General features: G+C 43.4%; 3 protein-coding genes and 1 long non-coding RNA gene across 4 annotated transcripts in view; 1 reads left to right on the top strand and 3 right to left on the bottom strand.

Annotated features, from left to right (window-relative positions):
• Positions 1-3,234, top strand: part of LOC139352064 (NLR family CARD domain-containing protein 3-like) — an 88,973-nt gene extending 85,739 nt beyond the window's left edge. Inside the window, exon 8 of the mRNA XM_070994114.1 lies at positions 2,996-3,234. Within this exon, the coding sequence (XP_070850215.1) occupies positions 2,996-3,137 (142 nt within the window). The 3' untranslated portion in view covers positions 3,138-3,234. The remainder of the gene's footprint in view (positions 1-2,995) is intronic.
• A 180-nt stretch (positions 3,235-3,414) lies between these two features.
• LOC139328043 (protein NLRC3-like) lies at positions 3,415-8,136 on the bottom strand. Its single transcript, XM_070958158.1, has 5 exons — positions 7,363-8,136; positions 6,902-7,263; positions 6,664-6,816; positions 3,486-3,659; positions 3,415-3,430 (listed from the first exon to the last, which is right to left on the bottom strand). The coding sequence occupies exons 1-5, from the start codon at positions 8,014-8,016 to the stop codon at positions 3,415-3,417; spliced, it is 1,359 nt and encodes a 452-aa protein (XP_070814259.1). The 5' UTR covers positions 8,017-8,136.
• Positions 8,137-8,147: 11 nt separating this feature from the next.
• LOC139328042 (NACHT, LRR and PYD domains-containing protein 3-like) lies at positions 8,148-12,696 on the bottom strand (the record flags this gene model as incomplete). The annotated part of the gene is made up of 4 exons (XM_070958157.1): positions 12,607-12,696; positions 10,376-10,453; positions 8,833-9,049; positions 8,148-8,680 (listed from the first exon to the last, which is right to left on the bottom strand). Coding segments are annotated over exons 1-4 (918 nt in total), but the record flags the coding sequence as incomplete, so codon positions are not given.
• Positions 12,697-13,037: 341 nt separating this feature from the next.
• LOC139352081 (uncharacterized) lies at positions 13,038-13,970 on the bottom strand. Its single transcript, XR_011603622.1, has 3 exons — positions 13,898-13,970; positions 13,222-13,346; positions 13,038-13,114 (listed from the first exon to the last, which is right to left on the bottom strand). It is a non-coding gene; the product is annotated as an uncharacterized lncRNA (long non-coding RNA).
• Positions 13,971-20,399: the final 6,429 nt, after the last annotated feature.

The raw sequence follows: 20,399 nt of genomic DNA, 5'->3' as shown, positions 1-20,399 counted from the left end.
TTAAGAAGAAGTGACATATTTTAAACGTCTGGAGGACAGAGTCACACCACAATACACAACAACACACAGAAACACACACAGAAACACACAGAGAATCAGTCAGTACGACGCTGCAGGAAAACGTTCCTCTTTCAGCATGCAAACATGGACGTTACATCACTCTCACACACAAAAACACAACATGTTGATGCGGCCTGCTTCTCCCTCTTCAGCTCTGCTCAGACACTGACAGCGACACTGATTCTCTCTCATCATTAAATCTGCCTTCATCAGCTCATTTCCTCATTTCAATCTGTTGCTGACTTCTATTCTGAGCTGCTTCACTCATTGATCGCTCTCTTGCTCTCCCACCTGTGATGATCAATAATCAGTCTGACTTTGTCTTCACTCAACAAACCAACAGAGCTTTAATCATTGATTGTTGGACACACTTGTCCTCGTCATGTCCCATATGTGACCGTGCTTCATGTCTTCATTACAAGTGTGAAAACTGTCAATGAATTCAACATCTGAGACGAGTCATCACGACTCTGTTGTGTGGAAATCTTTTTATGTCAAACTTCCTGAAGTTCACCAGAACAAGAAGAGCCACTTGACGGGCTCTATTTTCGACTCCGCCGCCGGCGCAGGCGTGGCACAAAGTCAGGTCCGCTGCGCCGATAGGGCGTGGCGGCGCAGACTTTGGTATTTTCGTGCGCTGCGCTGCCGGTGCATCTCCTCCTCCTTCTCATCTCAGTCCCACCCAGCGGCGCAACTCAGAAAGAGGGAGGGGAGAAGGCGTGGAGTGGGTTTGGCACAGCCAAGTCAAATCTTCACCAATCACAGCAGCTCCTCGCCTCACCTTTAAGAACGCTGCTGGCCAGGCGCATGGCAAGTTTCCAGGAGACTGACGTCACTCATATTTCCTGACACCCGTTTGTATATACTGTTTATTTTTTCTCAGTATATATATATATATAGTTTTATATTCTGTTCTATATTTTGTTTATATATATATTCTCAATATAAATATTTTGTTTTTATATTTGCTTTTTATATATATAGTTCTCTCTCTTTTCTTTCTTTTCTAATTTTATTCTAATTCTATTCTTGTAAGGAGCACTGCAACAAAAACAATTTCCCGCGGAGATAAATAAAGGATTTCTGATTCTGATTCTGATGTCTAAATATGAGGTCCTTAGATGGTAAATCCTCGGCTTCCTCCTCCTCCTCCTCATCCTCCTCAAAGCAATGATGTACTCCATCTTTGTAGATAACGTTAAGCATTACAATGATAACATTTGTATTTGGAATGAATTGACGTGGGTAACAGCGGACAGCGATCGTCACATTTTTTTTCCATGTGTCTGTCTCTCGCTGTCTCTTGAGTACTCTGAGATAGATGCAGTATATATGCTCTGTAGGATGCCACGGCTGTTTCTGGTTGGCACAGCGACGTTAACCGACTAGTTCGCATCCCTGTTTCACCTGTGTACATTCGGTCAGGTTGAGTGACCATTACGCGTGCCGAATGCGCTTGTATGTGCTGACTCAGATAGTTGCATTGAATCGTGGCTGTTGCTAATTATTGATCGCAGTGTGCGTTCAATGACTGACCGAGTACTGCTGAAAACACCGTTAAAACCACGCTGCTGTCTTGTTGACGGTGTGATATATGGCGTCATCAACCACGTTTTCAGTGGATAGCCGTTTTCACCTAGCAGCCACCCATCCAGAGGGGTGTCCCCTGAAAGACTGTAGGGATGCTAGAATTCTCCACGATGAACGAGTCATGTGCTGACCCGGGGAAAGTGGCATACACGTTTGTCACCAGGCAATTTGAGCCACAGATCACCAGACATCCCTGTGTCACCTGTGTACATTCGGTCAGGTTGAGTGACCATTACGCGTGCCCAACGCGCTTTCGATGTGGTCACATGAGAGACGGATCAAAATATATAAATTTAGGTCTGACTGTATGCGCTGACTCAGATAGTTGCATTGAACTATGGCTGTTGCTAATAATTGATCGCAGTGAAATGCCAGACACTGTGGAAACCTGACTGTGAGGTGTTGGTGACGTGAGCGCACGACTCCACCAGTTTACGAAAAACTTACTTGCGCCGCACAGAGTTGACCAGGTCTGAGGTGGCGAGCTTTCAGCGCACTTTTACACCGCCGGCGCAGACCAAAATGGTCGAAAATTCTCATTATGCTGACACCTCCCCCCTACTGCGCCATAACGCCCATCCTGGCACACCTCTGTACGCCTCGGTTTACCAAAATACCAAGTGCGCCGTGCGCCTGCCTGCGCCGCTCGAAAATACTACTGCGCCGGCGGCGGAGTCGAAAATAGAGCCCGACGTCTGCACAGGGAAATATTTACAAGCCATGTTTGCTGTGAAGACCATGTTCAGTCCAATTGTTGTCCACTGATGAAGGAACAGTCCAACACTTTGAGAAAAACACTTGAATGAAGCGTCTCAAAAATCCTGCTCTGTACTGTGGTTGTCAGGTTCCAGCAGATTGAACTAAATACAACTGCTTTGGACTTATTGGAAGCTTGTTTTTATTTCTTTGAGGACAAAAATGACATTTGTCAAACTGACAAACAGTTCTTTTACCATGCAGAGATCTCATCAAACATGATGATGACCAACAGGTCATCATCATGTTTGTTCCTGGAGATGTTCTCCTTGAGACCTCCAACACAAATATGTCCTTTTCATGTTCAACCAGTGTTTATGTTGTGATCAAAGGACAAAGGTTTCCTACATGTCTGACTGTTCATGTCTCACTCACGTCCACCATCAAGCAAAAAGTCAGACAACATGTTTCCAGCTCTTCCTCCTCTTTCACACTGACTGACTGTGGCTGCAGCAGCCTCTTCATACCTGACAGTGTCCAGTCTACAGTGAGGATCCTCCAGTCCAGCAGACAGCAGCTTCACTCCTGAGTCTCCTGGATGATTGTAGCTCAGGTCCAGCTCTCTCAGATGGGAGGGGTTGGATCTCAGAGCGGAGGCCAGAGAAGCACAGCCTTCCTCTGTGATCAGACAGCCTGACAGCCTGAAAACACACACAACAACACACATGGAAGATCATCTGAGGGTCCTGCTGTGTCCGTCCAATCACTGCTCTCACAATGCAGAGATCTGATAGGCTGAGCAGCATCACGTGGGAGGAGTTACAACACATAATAATTCTCAACAGTTTCTGTGTTTCAGGTCAACGACTTCACACTCGACACTTCACTTCCTGAGTTCCTCAGTGACACCTTTGTGCTAATTAATCATGACTGAATCAGGAATAAAGTGACGTCCACTAATCAAAGTCACATGACAACAAAACATAAACGAGGATTTCCATCTCAGCCAGACTTCATTCATAAAAGGTACATTGAGAGAAAACATCTGCCAATCAATGAAAGTCTGTGTCAAATGTGTGGACTTCTGAGGTTAAAGAAAGACGTCAACACTTTGACAACAAACATTAACTTGATCTGACCTGAGAGTTTCCAGTGCACAGTGTGGACTCTCCAGTCCAGCACACAGCAGCTTCACTCCTGAATCCTGCAGGTTGTTGTCACTCAGGTCCAGCTCTCTCAGACTGGAGGACTGGGATCTGAGGACTGAGGACAGAGCTTCACAGCTTCTCTCTAAGAGGTTACAAACACTCAGTCTGAAGAACAAGAAGAAAAAGAGCATTTATTTTAAAATGTTTAGTCTCATCTCAGCATGTGTTCAAATCTTTGCTGTTCCATCATAAACGTGTTGTAGATGTTCATTCATTGTCTTCATGTCTGTAGCAACACAGTCATGTGTCCTCCATGAGGGGACAGTGTCAGACCTGAATCCACTTCCTGAGTGTCATGTTTAAAGCTGCTGGATGAAGTTTAAAGTTTCAGACTCTCGAATGTGCAGTTAGAAATAAACAGGAGGCTCTGAGAGTGACTGAGTGCTGAAACAAATGTATGAAGTGAATGATTGAAAGGATCAACAGTTTTCTGCCAGCATTCCTCTCTCGTCTTATGTGCAGCAACAGTCTTGATTTTCCTCTTTTATTTTTTACATTCTCCAAAGCTCTCCATGATAACAGCCTATCCCTCTGGACTGAAGGAGGGGGGACATGATTGGTCCTTTTTGTGGTGACAAAGATTCAAATGATGAAGCAAACGTCTCTTTTTATGGGAACGTGCACAGAGCCTGATGAAGGACTCCTGAGTTCACAGAGGAAGCTGATAACCACCATCGTGATGCCGTTATCTCTGCCTAGAGTTCATGTTTATTTGAGGCAGCTCACACAACAGAAGCCTGGCTTGGTCCAATTTGTTTTGTCCTTCATCCCACTGAGCTTCACATGAGACAGCCTCTGTGCTGGACTCAAACTGATGACTCATAGTGCTTCAGGATTCATGTTTCCCATGACTCAGCACTCTGATCAACAGTAAATTCATCAGATTTAATGAGCCATGCTGCACTTTGTGAAACCCCACTGTAGAAAATATTCCTGCACAGATTTTAATTACAGATATGCAAAATATTTCTACAGCGACAAAACTTTATGATACATCCGCAAACTTGAATTTGAGGGTTTTTTTAAATTCAAACATTCAGACGTGCACACATTTTTCTGATTTGCACAGAAAAGATGATCTACAGCTGCAGGCTGGGAAATTATTTCTGATCATCATTTCACAAACTCAAAATGATCAATCTCAGTCAGAGATCTGAAAATAAAGAAAACAGACTGAAAGATTCAAATCCTGACATGAGAGAGACTGTTTAAACTAAATGAATCTCTAGATGTACAAAACTAACTTCAATCTGTCAACACAAACAGTAACTTGAGCTGACCTGAGAGTTTCCAGTGCACAGTGTGGACTCTCCAGTCCAGCACACAGCAGCTTCACTCCTGAATCCTGCAGGTTGTTGTTACTCAGGTCCAGCTCTCTCAGACTGGAGGACTGGGATCTGAGGACTGAGGACAGAGCTTCACAGCTTCTCTCTGAGAGGTTACAGCTACTCAGTCTGAAGAACAAGAAGAAAAAGAACATTTATTTTAAAATGTTTAGTCTCATCTCAGCATGTGTTCAAATCTTTGCTGTTCCATCATAAACATGTTGTAGATGTGACAATACATCATTACATACATCGAATAAACAGACATCCAGAAACCAACGTCATGATGTAAAAAATAAATCCGGGAGAAAATGAGGCTCATTGATATTTTGAGTTTTTGTGAAATGATGTTCAGAAATAATTTCACAGCCTTCAGTCGAACATCATCTTTTGTGTGCATGTGGAAAAAATAGTATGCACGTATCTGAATGTGTGAGTTTGACTGAAAAAAATCGCACAAATGAAAGTTTAGCTGTAGAAATAGTTTACCATGTTTGAAAAGGTTTTGTGCAAACAGATCCTGAATATACTTCAGATATTTTCAGCAGTGAAGTTTCAGAGTCTGACAGACTGAAACACAAATTTCCTATGTTTGTGAGTGACACTGAAGGTTCAAGCTACAAGTTGACTGAGCTGGTTGGAAATAATTCACTGAGCATCTCTCAATCCACGCAGGCGTCCATTCATTGTCTTCATGTCTATAAGAACACAGCTTGCTGTTCCACTGACTGAAAGCTCAGAGTTGTGTGATGTATTCAGAGGAACAGTTGGAGTCAGCCATAGAGGCTGTGTTCTGTGCAGCTGCTTGTGTCTGTGGTTGAGGCTGTCACAATCCCTCCTGATGGCCACACACATCAAGCACCACTTCTCTTCATTCTCTGGTGAACTGGACCCAGATCCAGCTCTGAGACTGGACCAGCACCTGCCAACAGCAGTCTGTCCAGCCATTGGATGGACCCTGCAGTCGCCATCTTCCCTGACGAGTCCTCTCTCTCTGGTCAAAACAAACGCTGCCCTGCCGCATCAGTGATGTTTTGAGGCTCGGTGCGTGTGGACGGGCACCCAGCGGCAGGTGGTGCTGTGGACTCTGGCCTGTCCGCTCTGTCCAGCCCAGAGACACTCTATTAGCAAAGGGTGGAGCAGCACCAGGCCAGGTTGGAGGGATGATCACTGCCTGATCTGAGGATGGTTTGTGGTCAGGATTACCCACTCAGGCCGGGTAGTGACAGGGACTGTGACAGCCAAAGAGGTCGGTGTGTTTCATGGGGAAACTACAGCTCATAATCATGCACCACCGGCTGTTTGTTTTACAAAGAAACCGAGAGAAAAACACAACCAGAGGGCTGAACTAATCAATCATTTTGTCCCTGTTTGCTTCAGGTCATATTAACACTTTAAATCTGACAAAGCAGATCTTCAACAAACTAAAAGAATGATGAAGGTACAGAATTTAGAGACCACTTTGGATTCTGGTTTTATGTTTGGTCCTGATTTACTGTCAGTTTCATGTGACACTGCTGGTACTGCAGCTAATAGAACAACTAATGAGTATCTTGTTATTTATCATCGGCTCATAGTTTTCTGTCAGCATGTCTCTCTTGTCTTATTTGCAGTGACAGTGTTGATGAACCAAACATCTCTTTTTACAGGAATCTGCACAGAGGCTGATGAAGGAACCTCAGTTAACAAAGAAAACTGCTTTGTCAAACTTATTTTGTAGTTCATCCTCCAGAGCTACACGTGATACAGCCTCTATGCTTGTCAATACAGTAACTTGATCTGACCTGAGAGTTTCCAGTCCAGCACACAGCAGCTTCACTCCTGAATCCTGCAGGTTGTTGTTACTCAGGTCCAGCTCTCTCAGACTGGAGAACTGGGATCTGAGGACTGAGGACAGAGCTTCACAGCTTCTCTCTGAGAGCTTACAGCCACTCAGTCTGAAGAGACACAGGAAGGAAGCAAACAGTCAGTTAGATATCAGAGCATTTATTGATGAAGAAACTTCACTATTTCTGTACTTACAGAGCTTTGTTGGAGGCTTTGACCACTGGCAGCAGCCTCAGAAGAGTCTCCTCTGTAGCAGAGAATTTCTTCAGGTCAAATATGTCCAGATCTTTTTCTGATGACAGTAAGACGAAGACCAGAGCTGACCACTGAGCAGGAGACAGTTTATCTGTGGAGAGACTTCCTGAACTCAGAGACTGTTGGATCTGATCCACCAGAGAACGATCATTCAGTTCATTCAGACAGTGGAACAGATTGATGCTTTTCTCTGCAGAGAAATCTTCTTCAATCTTCTTCCTGATATACTTGACTGTTACCTGATTGGTTTCTGAGCCACTTCCTATCGGTGTCAGCAGGCCTCGTAGGAGACTCTGATTGGTCTGCAATGAAAGACCCAGGAGGAATCAGAGGAACAAGTCCAGGTGTCCATTTGGACTCTGTAAGGTCTTGTCCACTGCAGTCTGGTAGAAGTGTGTTACTTCAGGTTCTCTGTCAAAGAACAACCGGAGTTTAGCTTTTGTTCGTTTATGGAAAGTTGTTTGTCCTTCTGACATCAGATTGACTCCAGACTTGATGAAGGTCAGGTGAACACGAAGAGCAGCCAGAAACTCCTGAACACTCAGATGGACGAAGCAGAACACCTTGTCCTGGTACAGTCCTCTCTCCTTTTTGAAGATCTGTGTGAACACTCCTGAGTACATTGAGGCTGCTCTGATATCGATGCCACACTCTGTCAGGTCTGATTGGTAGAAGATCAGGTTTCCTTTCTGCAGCTGCTCAAAAGCCAGTTTTCCCAGAGACTCAATCATCTTCCTGCTCTGTGGAGTCCACTGAGGATCTGATTCAGCTCCTCCATCATACTTGATGTTCTTCACTTTGGACTGAACCACCAGGAAGTGGATGTACATCTCAGTCAGGGTCTTGGGCAGCTGTCCCTCCTCTCTGGTCTTCATCACATCCTCCAGAACTGTAGCAGTGATCCAGCAGAAGACCGGGATGTGGCACATGATGTGGAGGCTTCGTGATGTCTTGATGTGGGAGATGATTCTGTTGGCCTGCTTCTTGTCTCTGAACCTCTTCCTGAAGTACTCCTCCTTCTGTTCATTAGTGAACCCTCTGACCTCTGTCACCATGTCAACACACTCAGGAGGGATCTGATTGGCTGCTGCAGGTCGTGTGGTTATCCAGAGGCGAGCAGAGGGAAGCAGGTTCCTCCTGATGAGGTTTGTCAGCAGCACATCCACTGAGGTGGACTCTGTTGACTCTCATCCAGACCGTCAAGGATGAACAAAACCCTGAACTCTTCAAACCTGCAGATTCCTGCTTCTTTGGTTTCAGGAAAGAAGTGATGAACAAGTTCCACCAAGCTGAACTTTTTCTCTCTCAGCACATTCAGCTCTCTGAAAGTCAATGGAAACATGAACTGTATGTCCTGGTGGGCTTTGTCTTCAGCCCAGTCCACAGTGAACTTCTGTGTTAAGACCGTCTTCCCAATGCCAGCCACTCCCTTTGTCATCACTGTTCTGATTGGTTCATCTCGTCCAGGTGAGGCTTTAAAGATGTCTTCTTGTCTGATTGTGGTTTCTGGTCCGTGTGGTTTCCTGGATGCTGTTTCAATCTGTCTGACCTCATGTTCATCATTGACCTGTCCTGTCCCTCCCTCTGTGATGAAGAGCTCTGTGTAGATCTGATTCAGGAGGGTCCGCTTTCCTGCTTTAGCGATCCCCTCAGACACACACTGGAACTTCTCCTTCAGGTTACATTTAAGTTTACGCCGACAAATTGGAGCAAAATGTTCTGAATGAAGACACAACAAATAAATCAATAAGTGATTGGTAAAGTTCAGATGAGAAATTAATGTCCTTGTCTGAACATATGTTGGTCCATCTGTTGGACATCAGTGAATGTTCATTGATCCAGCAGTTAAACCTTTAGAGAAATCCTCTTACTGCTCTGCAGACGCTCAGCCAGCTCCTCCTCCTTCATTCTCCTCAGGAAGTGCAGTGTGATCTTCAGAAATGCCTCTTTGCTGCTCCTCCTCTGCTCTGCATCCTCATACTCATCCTCCCCCTGACTCTCTGAGCATTCTGGGTAATCTGAGCTCAGAGCCGTCTTGATCTTCTTCAGCTCGTTCCTCACAAAAGAGACAATGTTCTCCTCCAGCAGCTGGAACAGAAGATGATATGAATGACACAAAGTGAAATCATGGAAGCAAACATCAGATGTTGGACAGACTGACGGTCCACTGGTCTAAAACGTACAGCGTGGACATTATTGTGGACAGAACAGATGTGAAAGCAGCTGTTGTGCATGTGCAGACCAGAAATATGGAGTCCAGGTGAGTCTGATGCTGCTGGGCAGACTGACCACTGGGAACCTCTGAGCTCTCCTGGTGGACTCTGTGGAGGAATCATGAAGAATTAGCTCACGTCATGTCCGTCCACACAGGGACAAACACCAGCTGAAGGTCCTTTTGAGCTAAAGTGTTGATTCCAACATTGAATCAGATGGTTTCCACTGACATTAAAGTGTCGCTCGTACTGCTGATCCCACCGTGAACTGTAAATTGCAGTGGAAGTTCTCTCTCAGCCACTGTGACCATGAGATGTTAAAATGCAAATGTAAATGCTGCGAAGCTATACAAATGCAAATTGGATTTTTTTTGTGTGCGTGTGTGTGTGTGTGTGTGTGTGTGTGTGTGTGTGTGTGTGTGTGTGTGTGTGTGTGTGTGTGTGTGTTCTGTGCCTGCAGAATACAAAGATGTTTTTTTTTTTCATGAGGATTTAAAAGTGTGTTTAAATAATTTTGTAGGTTACATACAGGATAAGTGTCCTGACTCTCAAAGGCCTTTAATTTTCCACTTAAATTGCTAAATCAAAGTTGTGAAAATTAAAGCATCTACAGTTCTTGGACACTGGTCACAATTTTTCGCATTTTGCCACCACAACACCAGATGAACAATGCTTGTGTGATTAGCTTACAAAATTCCAGCAGGGTAAGTCCACTGATGATTCTTTAAGTAGGAATAAGAAGGGAACACACCAAAGTAACTTTTCTTTCTTTATTTTCGATGATGTTTACATGTTTTATAAAATATTCTGGTACAAAAATAGAAAATCAAAGTACCTAACAAAATCACAGCATGTTTTTCATTCTACGCAACAAAAATGGTCTCGCGAGAAATTCCGAGAGCACGACCTCGCATATGATTGGACGCCTCCTCTGACGCATGACGTCGGCAGAAAACGACCTCGGCGCGTCTGTGAACGCGAATCGAGCTTGGATTACAACAGTTATGTTTCGGATCCTGCTAAACTTTAACTCTGTTCATACAATGGCCGGACGTCTTCTTCAGTTCATCCCAGAAGGCACTCCTCTGCGACGAGTGGACGGCCTGGTTGCGGAGCGACCATATCCAGAAAGTCCAAACAATTTAGAGAAGAAACTGCTGAGCGCCTTCAGTGGATTGTCTCGGTTGCTAACGCAGCTGACCGCGCAGTTGGCGAGGAAAATGGCGGTGATAAAACCCAGACTGCTCGCTCTGGAGGAGCAGCCCCGACCGAACTGCAGCTGCGGAGACGAAGAGACGGGTGCGTAAGTTACGTAAGTAACGTTAGCATTTAGTACTCCATTGTGCAGTTTTTAGGGCGCTACTACGTTCCGAACGTTTGGTAATCGTTCACGTTGCATTTAACATTACAATGTATTTTGTATTTTAAAGGAAAAGGTGCGACGTCTGCACAATAGTGACGGACACAACAGGCGATATGAACATGAGCAGGGGTAAGTTAATAAAATACACAGGAAATATTCTGCAGAATGTAAGTAAATATAAACGTTGCGTGACCTGTACTTTTTGTGTTTTACAGACTAAACTCGCCCCACAACGAAACGGTGACGTCATATTTGATGGCGACTTTAACTGGGAGTCCAGACATGGATGGTGTGGACAGCAGTCTTTTTATGTAAGTTGTTTTTTGTTGTTGTTGTTTTAAACCCTTTCTGTTGTTTCTTGTTGTTGTTTTTACTGAAGCCTGTCTTAATTATTTCAAACCAATATATATTTTCTTCCAGCGGCCTGTAAGACATATTATGAGATGGTGTGGAGGTGCTTCAGGTATGCCCAGCCAGCTCTCTCAGTTCAGGCAGCAGCTGTGAAGATTTCAGCTCGCAGCAGACAGAGAAGGAAGCGGGTAAGAGTCCCATGAATGGCGCTTTATTTTCACAACAATGTAAAAATGGGCTGAATTTTATTAATTAGCTGCATTGTTTTTGACAAACATGGTCACATATGTTATCATGTGTTATTGTTTCTTAGCAATACTAATATTATATTAACACCTGTATTTACAGCTGCTGGAAGCAAGAAGGAGTGTCCTAGCTCTCCAAACTCTGCCAGACACTGCAAGAGCGGCTGGAGAGTGACCCAAAGTATGTGGTGACACACCACAAGAGGCTTCGCATCAAGTCCCCTTCAAAGCGACATGCTCCAAACCAGTATGACCCAAAGGCAGCAAAGAAGCATTTCCAGAGGCCTTAGACTCTTTTTCATGCACCATGGTCGAGCGGCATGGCCCAACCCAGAGACTCTTATCAGTGAACCCCTCTGCACATTTCCTTGCTTTTTTCCCCAGTAGTCACTAATTTTTCTTGGTTGATCCTTGTTAATGTGTGTGTCACAATTTCATTAAAGACTTTTTTCCAAAATGTTTCTGTCAACTGTGTTCTTTGTGTTCTACTGTGTGGTAGTGTAGAAGCTGGATCGCCAAATAAATCAATGAATCATCAATCAAATAAAAAATATATATCATTTATATTTTATATATACATAAATATAACAATATAATAATTATTTTCAATATATGAATTTATTATATAGTATTTAAATTAATATGCATTTATTATTATTATTATTATTTGTGGCGCACAGATGACCAATAGCAGCAGAGTTGTCATCCAATCACATGATGGTTTCCTTTTAAAATGCCTGTGGAATCATCCAATGGTTGTTTGTGAAGTCAGCAGGCCAGCCTGAGTAGATCAACGTCAGTAGCATTCATGTGCTAATTAGAGCTATTCGCACCTTCGCGAAGGCGCGATTAACCACGCCCCCCGCCGACAGATGGTTCGTTTCCGACAATTTTCGGAGCCGGCGAAGTTCCCCGTAAACTTGCCGTAAATCGCCGAAAATCAACGAACTTCGCGGGGATTTACGGGTCGAAAATGTGGTTTTTCATGCAGTGATCAGTCACAAGCAGACTGTGTGTTTCCTCACACTCTCTGTGTTGCTTCACTCTGTGTTTCACAGCAGCTGATCTCAGTCCAGCTGTTATCACTGACCTGTTTGTGTTTGTGTTTGTGTTGTCACATGACTGAAAAGCACAACATGTTGATTTGATGGAGGAACTCAGTGGAATCAGGGTTAGCCTTCGTTAGCATCTGTTAGCCTCAATCAAGTCACTGTTTCATACTCATGCAGTCATCAGTCAGAACGTGTGTGTGGAGGAAATGTTCAACTGGAGTCAAGAGCTGAAGACTGGTTATACTGGGCAGCTTCCACATGTGAGGATAGAAACGAATGAGAGGAAGAACGATGCTGAAAATAAAGGTCAAATTGTCCAACACGATTTTAACACTGAGAACAACTTACTGTCTGTCAGAGACATGTTGCTGTTTAAAGTCAATGAAGTCAACCTTTGACTGGGCACTCTTCAAGGACACACAGCTGGGTTCAGGTCCAGGTCCAGCAGAGGGTTTTCTGCCATAGATCCTGTCAGACACACAGGAAGACCACCATTATCCTCAGCTTTCATTGTCCACATGTGGACATGGCAGTGCTATTTAGGAACAGACTGGACAAATGTCCTTTAACACTAATCTAGCCCTAACCTTCATTGTCATTCTAGGACAACATGAACATTAGAATGACAACTGGTCAGACTGGATTAAATGAGGACAAACATCAGCAGTGGACAACATGAGGAGGACATATGGACATTTCAGGTCAAATTGTCCAACACGATTTTAACACTGAGAACAACTTACTGTCTGTCAGAAACATGTTGCTGTTTAAAGTCAAAGAGGTGACCCTTTGACTTGTCACTCCTGAAGGACACACAGCTGGGTCCAGGTCCAGGTCCAGGTCCAGGTCCAGGTCCAGGTCCAGGTCCAGGTCCAGGTCCAGGTCCAGGTCCAGGTCCAGCAGAGTCTGGTGGGTCCTGCTGCTCTGGCCTTCAACACAACACACACAGAGCTTTGAGTGTGAATAATGATGATGGACAGATTTGAGTGCTCTGTCATGGACACGAGTCCTGGACAGTCAGAGATCCTCGTCTCACCTCTGAGCTTCGGTCTGGACGTCATCGTCCCCACACTGACTGGTTTTAGAGGGACGGACTCCCTCCTCTCTGTCCTCACACCGATTCATGCTGCTGAACTCACATCAGCTCACACACACTTTGATCTGGAGAGGAAACACAAATCATCCATGTGCACATCAGCTGAAATCATCCTTTCATGGTTTCTTCTGTCCAAATATCAGCTGCTTCTCCTCTGATTGGCTGTTATCTCGTCTCTCACATCAGTGTCAGCTGAATGCAGTCAGACAGCAGTGTGAGGCCGAGCTGCTGTACCTCTATCAGTCCACTAGATGGCACCATGAAGCTGCAGTGAAGTGAAGACACACTTGATGCCTGGACGAGTGTGACCTCCACTGACACACACTGACTGAATCTGACAGGAAGTTTCAGTTTGTGGAAGATTCATTTACTCATTTAGTGACACAGTTACAGATTGAACTGAGAAATAAAAGCTTTCAGCTCCTCACAGCCTCTGAATGCTCCTTCCTGCTGTCTCCACATCAACTATTGAGGATCAACTGGCTCTGCATCCAGAGTTCACAGTTAAACTCAGAGTTTGGAGAAACAATGGACGGAGCTGCAGATCGATGCCATTTGTGCTGAAGCTAAGCTAACGACAGCTTGAGTGAAAAACACCTGAAACGAGTTACTATACCTTCAGCTGGAGCTTCAGAGGAGAAAACAAACTGCGACACACCGAAGGCAGGAAGTGAAAGTAAACTTTGAACACTCTACGAGCCTGAACTTGCAGGTCTGTTTGAAGCTGCTTCGTTGGTTCGGGACACTGCAGCTGCAAAGACAGCTGGTCTGGCTGCTTCTGATGATGATCGCAGTCAGACGACTTGACAGAGTCGGTCAGTGGGTTATTTTAGCTGTTTAGCAGCAAAAGGAACGATGCTGCAGACGTCAGATGGAGTCAAGGGACTTCATGATATGAACTAAAGATGAACAAAACAATGAACAGCTATAACAGACCCTCTGTTCTTCGACTGCTGAGACCGTCTGTGTGGTTCTCTCTTCAGATTTGAGTGTGTATTTTCATCAGACACCAACACCTGCTGTGTTTTGTGTGCATAACGGCTGAAATGCTGCTTTACTGTGATCTACAAGTGCTTGAAGTTTACAGCTTTGTGAGATTTGGGGTCTCATCAAACACCCTTGTGGCCGTCAGATTGGACTTTTGTCCAGTGTTGTCAGGACGGACACATGTTTGTGTCTTTGTCATGGTGTCTTTGTCCATTGGAATTCATTTCTGTTTTAATGACTCAGGATGATGAGACATCTTGGCTCTTTCTTGTCTGTTACCTCTGAAAGAACATTTCTGTACCCCAAGTGACAAAAAGCACCTTTATATCCAGGTACAACAGTGCACCTGCTGCAAAGGTGCTGAACTGTTAGCCAATGAGCTACAGCTGGAGCCATGCGCCATGTTGAGCCTTTATGAGGCAAATGTTCCCTTACATTCAGAGACTAAATGCATTGAAAGAACAATGAAACTGAATCCTTATTTTTTGGGGGGGGATTTCAATGAGGGCGTCGCTCTGCTGGGAAACTTGTAGCACGTCACAAAAAGCAAAAGGTGGAAGGAGCCATTCGCTAATCAATGAGCGCAACAAAACTCCACTTCACAGCACTGATTTACAGATTTAAAGAGGAAGCTTCAAATTCAAGAGCGTAACATGCAGAAAATTAACACCCAGGCCCGGAGTGGCTAATCAGGAGGACCGGGACCATTCCCGGTGGGCCGGTCTGATGTTTGGGCCGCGAGGGCCATGTTCACTGTTCTTTTTATTTTTGGCCAGTGTCATGGCACTGGGTTGATCATGTATTCTGCTATCGCTGTCGCTGCTGCTGCACTTTTTTCTTTTTCTTTCTTTCTTTCTTTTTTTTTTTTTGCAAACGCACCCTGACGTAACACGTCCGTGCGCTCGGTCAGTGGTGTTTGAAAGATGGAAAATAGGAAGAGCAAGGGTGGCGCGGAGAAGGCAAGAATTAAAAAGAGGAAAGCTTTGGAAACAGACGCAGCCAAATGTGCTAAAATTGACAACTTTTTCAGTAAAATGAGCTTGTAGTTGGAAACGACAAATGAGGATGATGAAACGGGCACAGCAAGATGTTGAACTTTGTCTGCAAACCACCGTTCAAGTTAATTATCATGTCAATGAATTGTGTAGCGTTGTGGTATAACATAACGTTATTTAAATTATAGTATGATGCGATGCCACTCTGGAAGGAACAGGTGAGCTGTTGTAACAGAGTGTGTGAACAAGCAAGAAGTAGTTCCAATATAACCACTTTCGATGTCCAAACGAACACTTACTGAACAGAATATAGATTCAGATATTGTTGAAAAGGATGTGTTGTAATGAATAATGTTGAGGTTGTGCACTCATGTTGATATAAATCTACATTGTGAAGCAACCCTTACTTGCACTGAATTGGAAATATTTTAGAAAAATACACTGAATTACAAGGCTTTACATAACAGTGCGCTATGGTAAACTTAAAATGTATACATGATTTTAATAATAATAGGTTGTGATCTAAAGTGGGCCGGTCTGAGGCATGAAACTCCAGGGCTGAAAATGAGTCCCACTCCGGCCCTGTTAACACCATTCAGCTTCAGAACTCACAGACAGGATAAGAGTAGCTGCCTAACCCAGCTTTGAGGCAAACCTTTGGATTGAACTGATTGCATATCTCACAAGACTGCACAAAATATGTGGTGATGTCTTTAAGATGGGGGTGCCACCAATGTTGTGAAATGAGAGCTGTCACCTTTGAACTAGCAAAGTGACCTCTGCTGTGTGCTTCTTGACACAGCATATTTAGTAGTCCAGCCGGAGCTACTATTTTTCCTTCATGATTTCTCCAGAGCCCTAGAGAATCTTTTGTGGCTCCTTTTTCACTCCATGCCTGTTTTTCAGATGGAGTGGCAGCTTCTTGGGTAACACTTCACGATAACCATCATTTATAAATGGTTAAGAGACCATTTATAAATGATTAACAGATAGTTTATTAATATTTAATAATTTTTATAAACTGCATATAAACCATTTATAAATAGTACATAGATGATTTATTAATGTTTAACAATAATTTATAAATTGCAAATATTTAGTTTATTAATGTAAGTTAATAGTTTCTTTACCATTAACAAACAATTAAATTAGAATTAGTAATGTTTATTAATTATTAATGGACTATTTATTAACAGTTTATAGTTGCACTCGTAACATTTTTAACACTATATTAAGCGTTTGTTAATGATTTATATACCTTTAAGAAATTAGTTGTAAAACATCTATAAAGATTAAATATGTAGAAGACCACTTATTTGTAGCACTTGTAAATGTTAATATTTGGTTTATATACCATCTATAAACATTACTTAGATGGTTATTGTAAAGTTGCAACAGATATTTGTTATAATTTGTAAATGGTTAATATTTTGTTTATAAACCATCTATAATCATTACTTTGATGGTTATCGTAAAGTTGCAACATATGTTCATTATACTTTGTAAATGGTTAATAAGCTGTTTGTAAACCATCAAGTAACATTTATTTGACTCCAGTAAAACTTTTATTGGTGATCTCTTAAAGAGCTCATTTGTTCACCAATACAGAATTGCAGTTAATTTTTATGATCAACTTTAAACACATTTCTGATCAAAACTTAAAGTCAGTGTTGATCTGCAGCACTGCACTGCAAATAAACAGGGTGGGTGAAAGAGAGAGACAAAAAGTCAGCAACAGATAATCAGTAAAATCTTTATGACAAAACTGCAATTGCCATGCAAACATTATTTTAAAATATTTAACATGAATGTGAAACAAAAATTCTGGCCTGATAAAAGGAAGATACATCAGAAGTGAATTTGACAAATGTTTGTCTCAAAATCAAAGGAAAAATAACAGTGAAACTGACTTAACAGTAGCCCACTATTAATAAATAAGGTACAATGAGTGAGCAGCCTCTCATGGTTTCACTTGTGTGTTGCAAGCCCCCTGTTCCGTGGTGCTACTTTCTTCTCAGTGTGGATGGCCATTGCACCGAAGTCGAGAAGAAAAGGCTTACAGCACCTGGTATTCCCAGGCGGTCTCCCATTCAAGTACTACTATCAAAGTCCTACCCTGCTTAGCTTCCGAGATTGGACAAGATCGGGCGTTGTTTTTTTTTTTTCTTTTATTTATCAAAAAAATTAACAAACAAGAAATATTCACATTCAGTCTCACAATGTTTCTTACTACATAAATTTACATCCTCTTTTCCCATACATACACAGAAATCCCAAACACCCTAGCAATGCAAAAGATAAATAAACATACAAGACAAACCTCTCAGTATAGCACGACCTGAATCCATAGTAACATAGAAGAAAAAAACGTTAACTCAAAAGTCTATCTTAAACCCTCCCTTATCATCAACCGAGATTAGTTTACATCCTTTCACATACCATCTTTCATACATTTCCTTTGACAAATATTTACACATAGATGACACTTCCCTCCTCACCCTTGATTCAAACAGCATCCAAACATCCACTTTTTACCTCCCCAAAGAAAGTCATTTACAGTTTTTTGTATATCGCGTAACACCCACTCTGGCATATCCAGCGCCCCCATCACATAATTCAGTCTCGATAACATCAATGCATTAACCACTACTACTTTCCCCTTGAATTTCAGGCCTCTTGATTTCCAAAAATTTAACGTCTGTTTTATTCTGTTCAATGTCCCTATCCATGTGGCATCCCTGGCTTCCTTTGCTTTCACTCCTATGTTTATTCCCAGCACTCGAATATAGTCCGTCACTATTTTGAATGGCAAGTTGCATTTGTTAGTTTCCACCTGCCCCACACACATGATTTCTGATTTTTCAACGTTCACCTTTGCTCCCGACGCTCTCCCATAAATGTCCATGAGGTCCGTGATTCTCTTAATGTCCTCCCATCCCCTTACTGTGAACGTTGTGTCACCCACATATTGATGGATTAGGCTGCCCGCATCACCCGGAGTCTGGATACTCTTCAAGGAAGAATCACCTTTGACCAGTGTTGCCAAAGGTTCGGCAGTTATCGTGTATAACATTGCAGACAGAGGGCATCCTTGTCTGACCGACCTCTCCAAAGGGAAGGGATCAGTGAGCACTCCGTTTATCTTTACTTGACTTTTTGCATTTCTATACAACAGCATGATCCAATTTTTAAATCTATGCCCAAATCCAAAAGTACTTACTGTCTGTTCCAGGAAATTGTGCTCCACTCTATCAAACGCTTTGTTCAGATCTATATTCAGAACTAGCCCTGTCTGGCCTCCCCTGTCCATCCTCTCCACTACATCCCTAATGGTGCATATGGTGTCTGTGATCTCCCTCCCTGGTATACTGTATGCTTGCGTCGGTGCAATAATGTTCCCTATAACCTCTCTCATTCTATTTGCTAGAATTTTTGCAATTGTTTTGTAATCTGTATTTAGTAAACTGAGTGGTCTGTAATTTTCCAGCTTCATTGGACTGCCTTTGTTTTTATACAGGATGGTGATTACCCCCGTAGCCATAGTATCTGGTACCTCCCCCTTTCCTCCATACAGGTATACACTTTTAACAGAATTGGTGCGAGACTGTCTGAAAAGGTTTTGTAGAACTCGTGTTAATCCATCCGATCCGGGACTCCTGTTGGGTTTTGTTTGTTTGATTGCTAATTTAATTTCTTCTACAGTGATATTTCCATCACATGCCTGTTTGTCTTCCTCGGATATCCTTGCACTCACTGTCCCCAAAACTTTCTCGATACAGTTTTGTTCAGTATTATCTTTTTGAAAGAGTTTCCTGTAGAAAGTCTCTACCACATCTAATATTCCCACCAAATCACTTATTTTCTCGCCCTTCTCATTTTCAATTTCTGTTATGAAAGTTTTTCTTTGCCTCTTTTTTTCTAAACCCAGAAAGAATTTCGTGCATTTTTCCCCCTCCACCATATACTGTGCTCTGCTCCTTATGATGGCCCCTTTACATTTTTCCTTCTCATGTGATTCAACCTCAGCTTGGAGTTTCAGGAATCGTGCGCTCCCATGATTTGGGTGTTGGTCCAATTTCTGCGCCTCACACTCTAGTTGTTCCCTCAAGTAGGTTTCCTTTTCCTTCTTCTCAAAGCTATGTTGTTTTGCATATGTAATGCTTTTACGTTTTATTTTCCTTTTTATCATCTCCCACCATGCACACACATTGTTTTCATACTCAAGCTGATTTTTCCCCTTTTCCACACAGTTTCTGATCATTTTCCTGTACGCCTCCTCTGTCAGCATGCTTGAGTTCAGACACCACACACCCCCACCCCTACCCTCCCACCTTTCACGATGATTTGCGTAAATATCTCCCGTCCACTTCACCTACATCTGTTCCATCATCTCATCCGTCCAGTGCGTCTCTTGCAGACACACTATGTCTGCCTTTAACGCATTCTCAATTAATATTGCTTTGTTCTTATCTCTCAGTCCAAAGGTCAGCCCTCATACCTTGTCTTTTTTGCTCATCTTTCTCATTTCTGGCTTCCTTCTTTTGATCTTCCTAATCGTTTCTTCCGTGATATCCATCTCCTCTCCGGAGTCCACATCACACCCCAACTGATCTTCTAGCTTTTCATCTTCTTCCTCCCGGTTTCAGAAGTTCCCTCTCCTCCTTCGCCGTCTCTCTCCGCATCCGCACCACTGTCACTGCTCGGTCCCTCTCTCGTGACCACTGACAGGTGATCCTCGGGGCCGTCTGTCTGGCCATCCAGCAGGCTCATCACCATGAGGGGGGCTGCCGCCGATCTCCTCCGCTCCTTGCCGTCCTCGGACCGCACCTTCCTAGAGACGTCCTCATCAGATCCTCCGCCGCCAGCTCCGGACTCCTCCAGCCCTGCCGACAGCCCTTGTGGGAAGCCTTCGTCCTCTCCCGTGCGCACCGGGGTCCCCTCCTCTCTCCGTCTCTCCTTCCTCAGCGATTTCAGCGTAGCTCTTGTCAGTCGGCTCTCCTCCTGACGCCGCCTCACAGATGCACCTGTTGCTCTTCTCCATGCATGTCAAGCATGTATTCTGGCTCCCAGTACACTCTCTGGCGTAGTGGCTTTGCTCCCCGCACACGAAACATGTGAAAGCAGGACAGTCTCGCA

Source organism: Chaetodon trifascialis, chromosome 24, assembly GCF_039877785.1.
Source record: "Chaetodon trifascialis isolate fChaTrf1 chromosome 24, fChaTrf1.hap1, whole genome shotgun sequence".
Classification (NCBI taxonomy): domain Eukaryota; kingdom Metazoa; phylum Chordata; class Actinopteri; order Chaetodontiformes; family Chaetodontidae; genus Chaetodon; species Chaetodon trifascialis.
The sequence above is the reverse complement of the archived record's forward strand: the minus strand, read 5'-3'. Positions and strand labels throughout refer to the sequence as shown.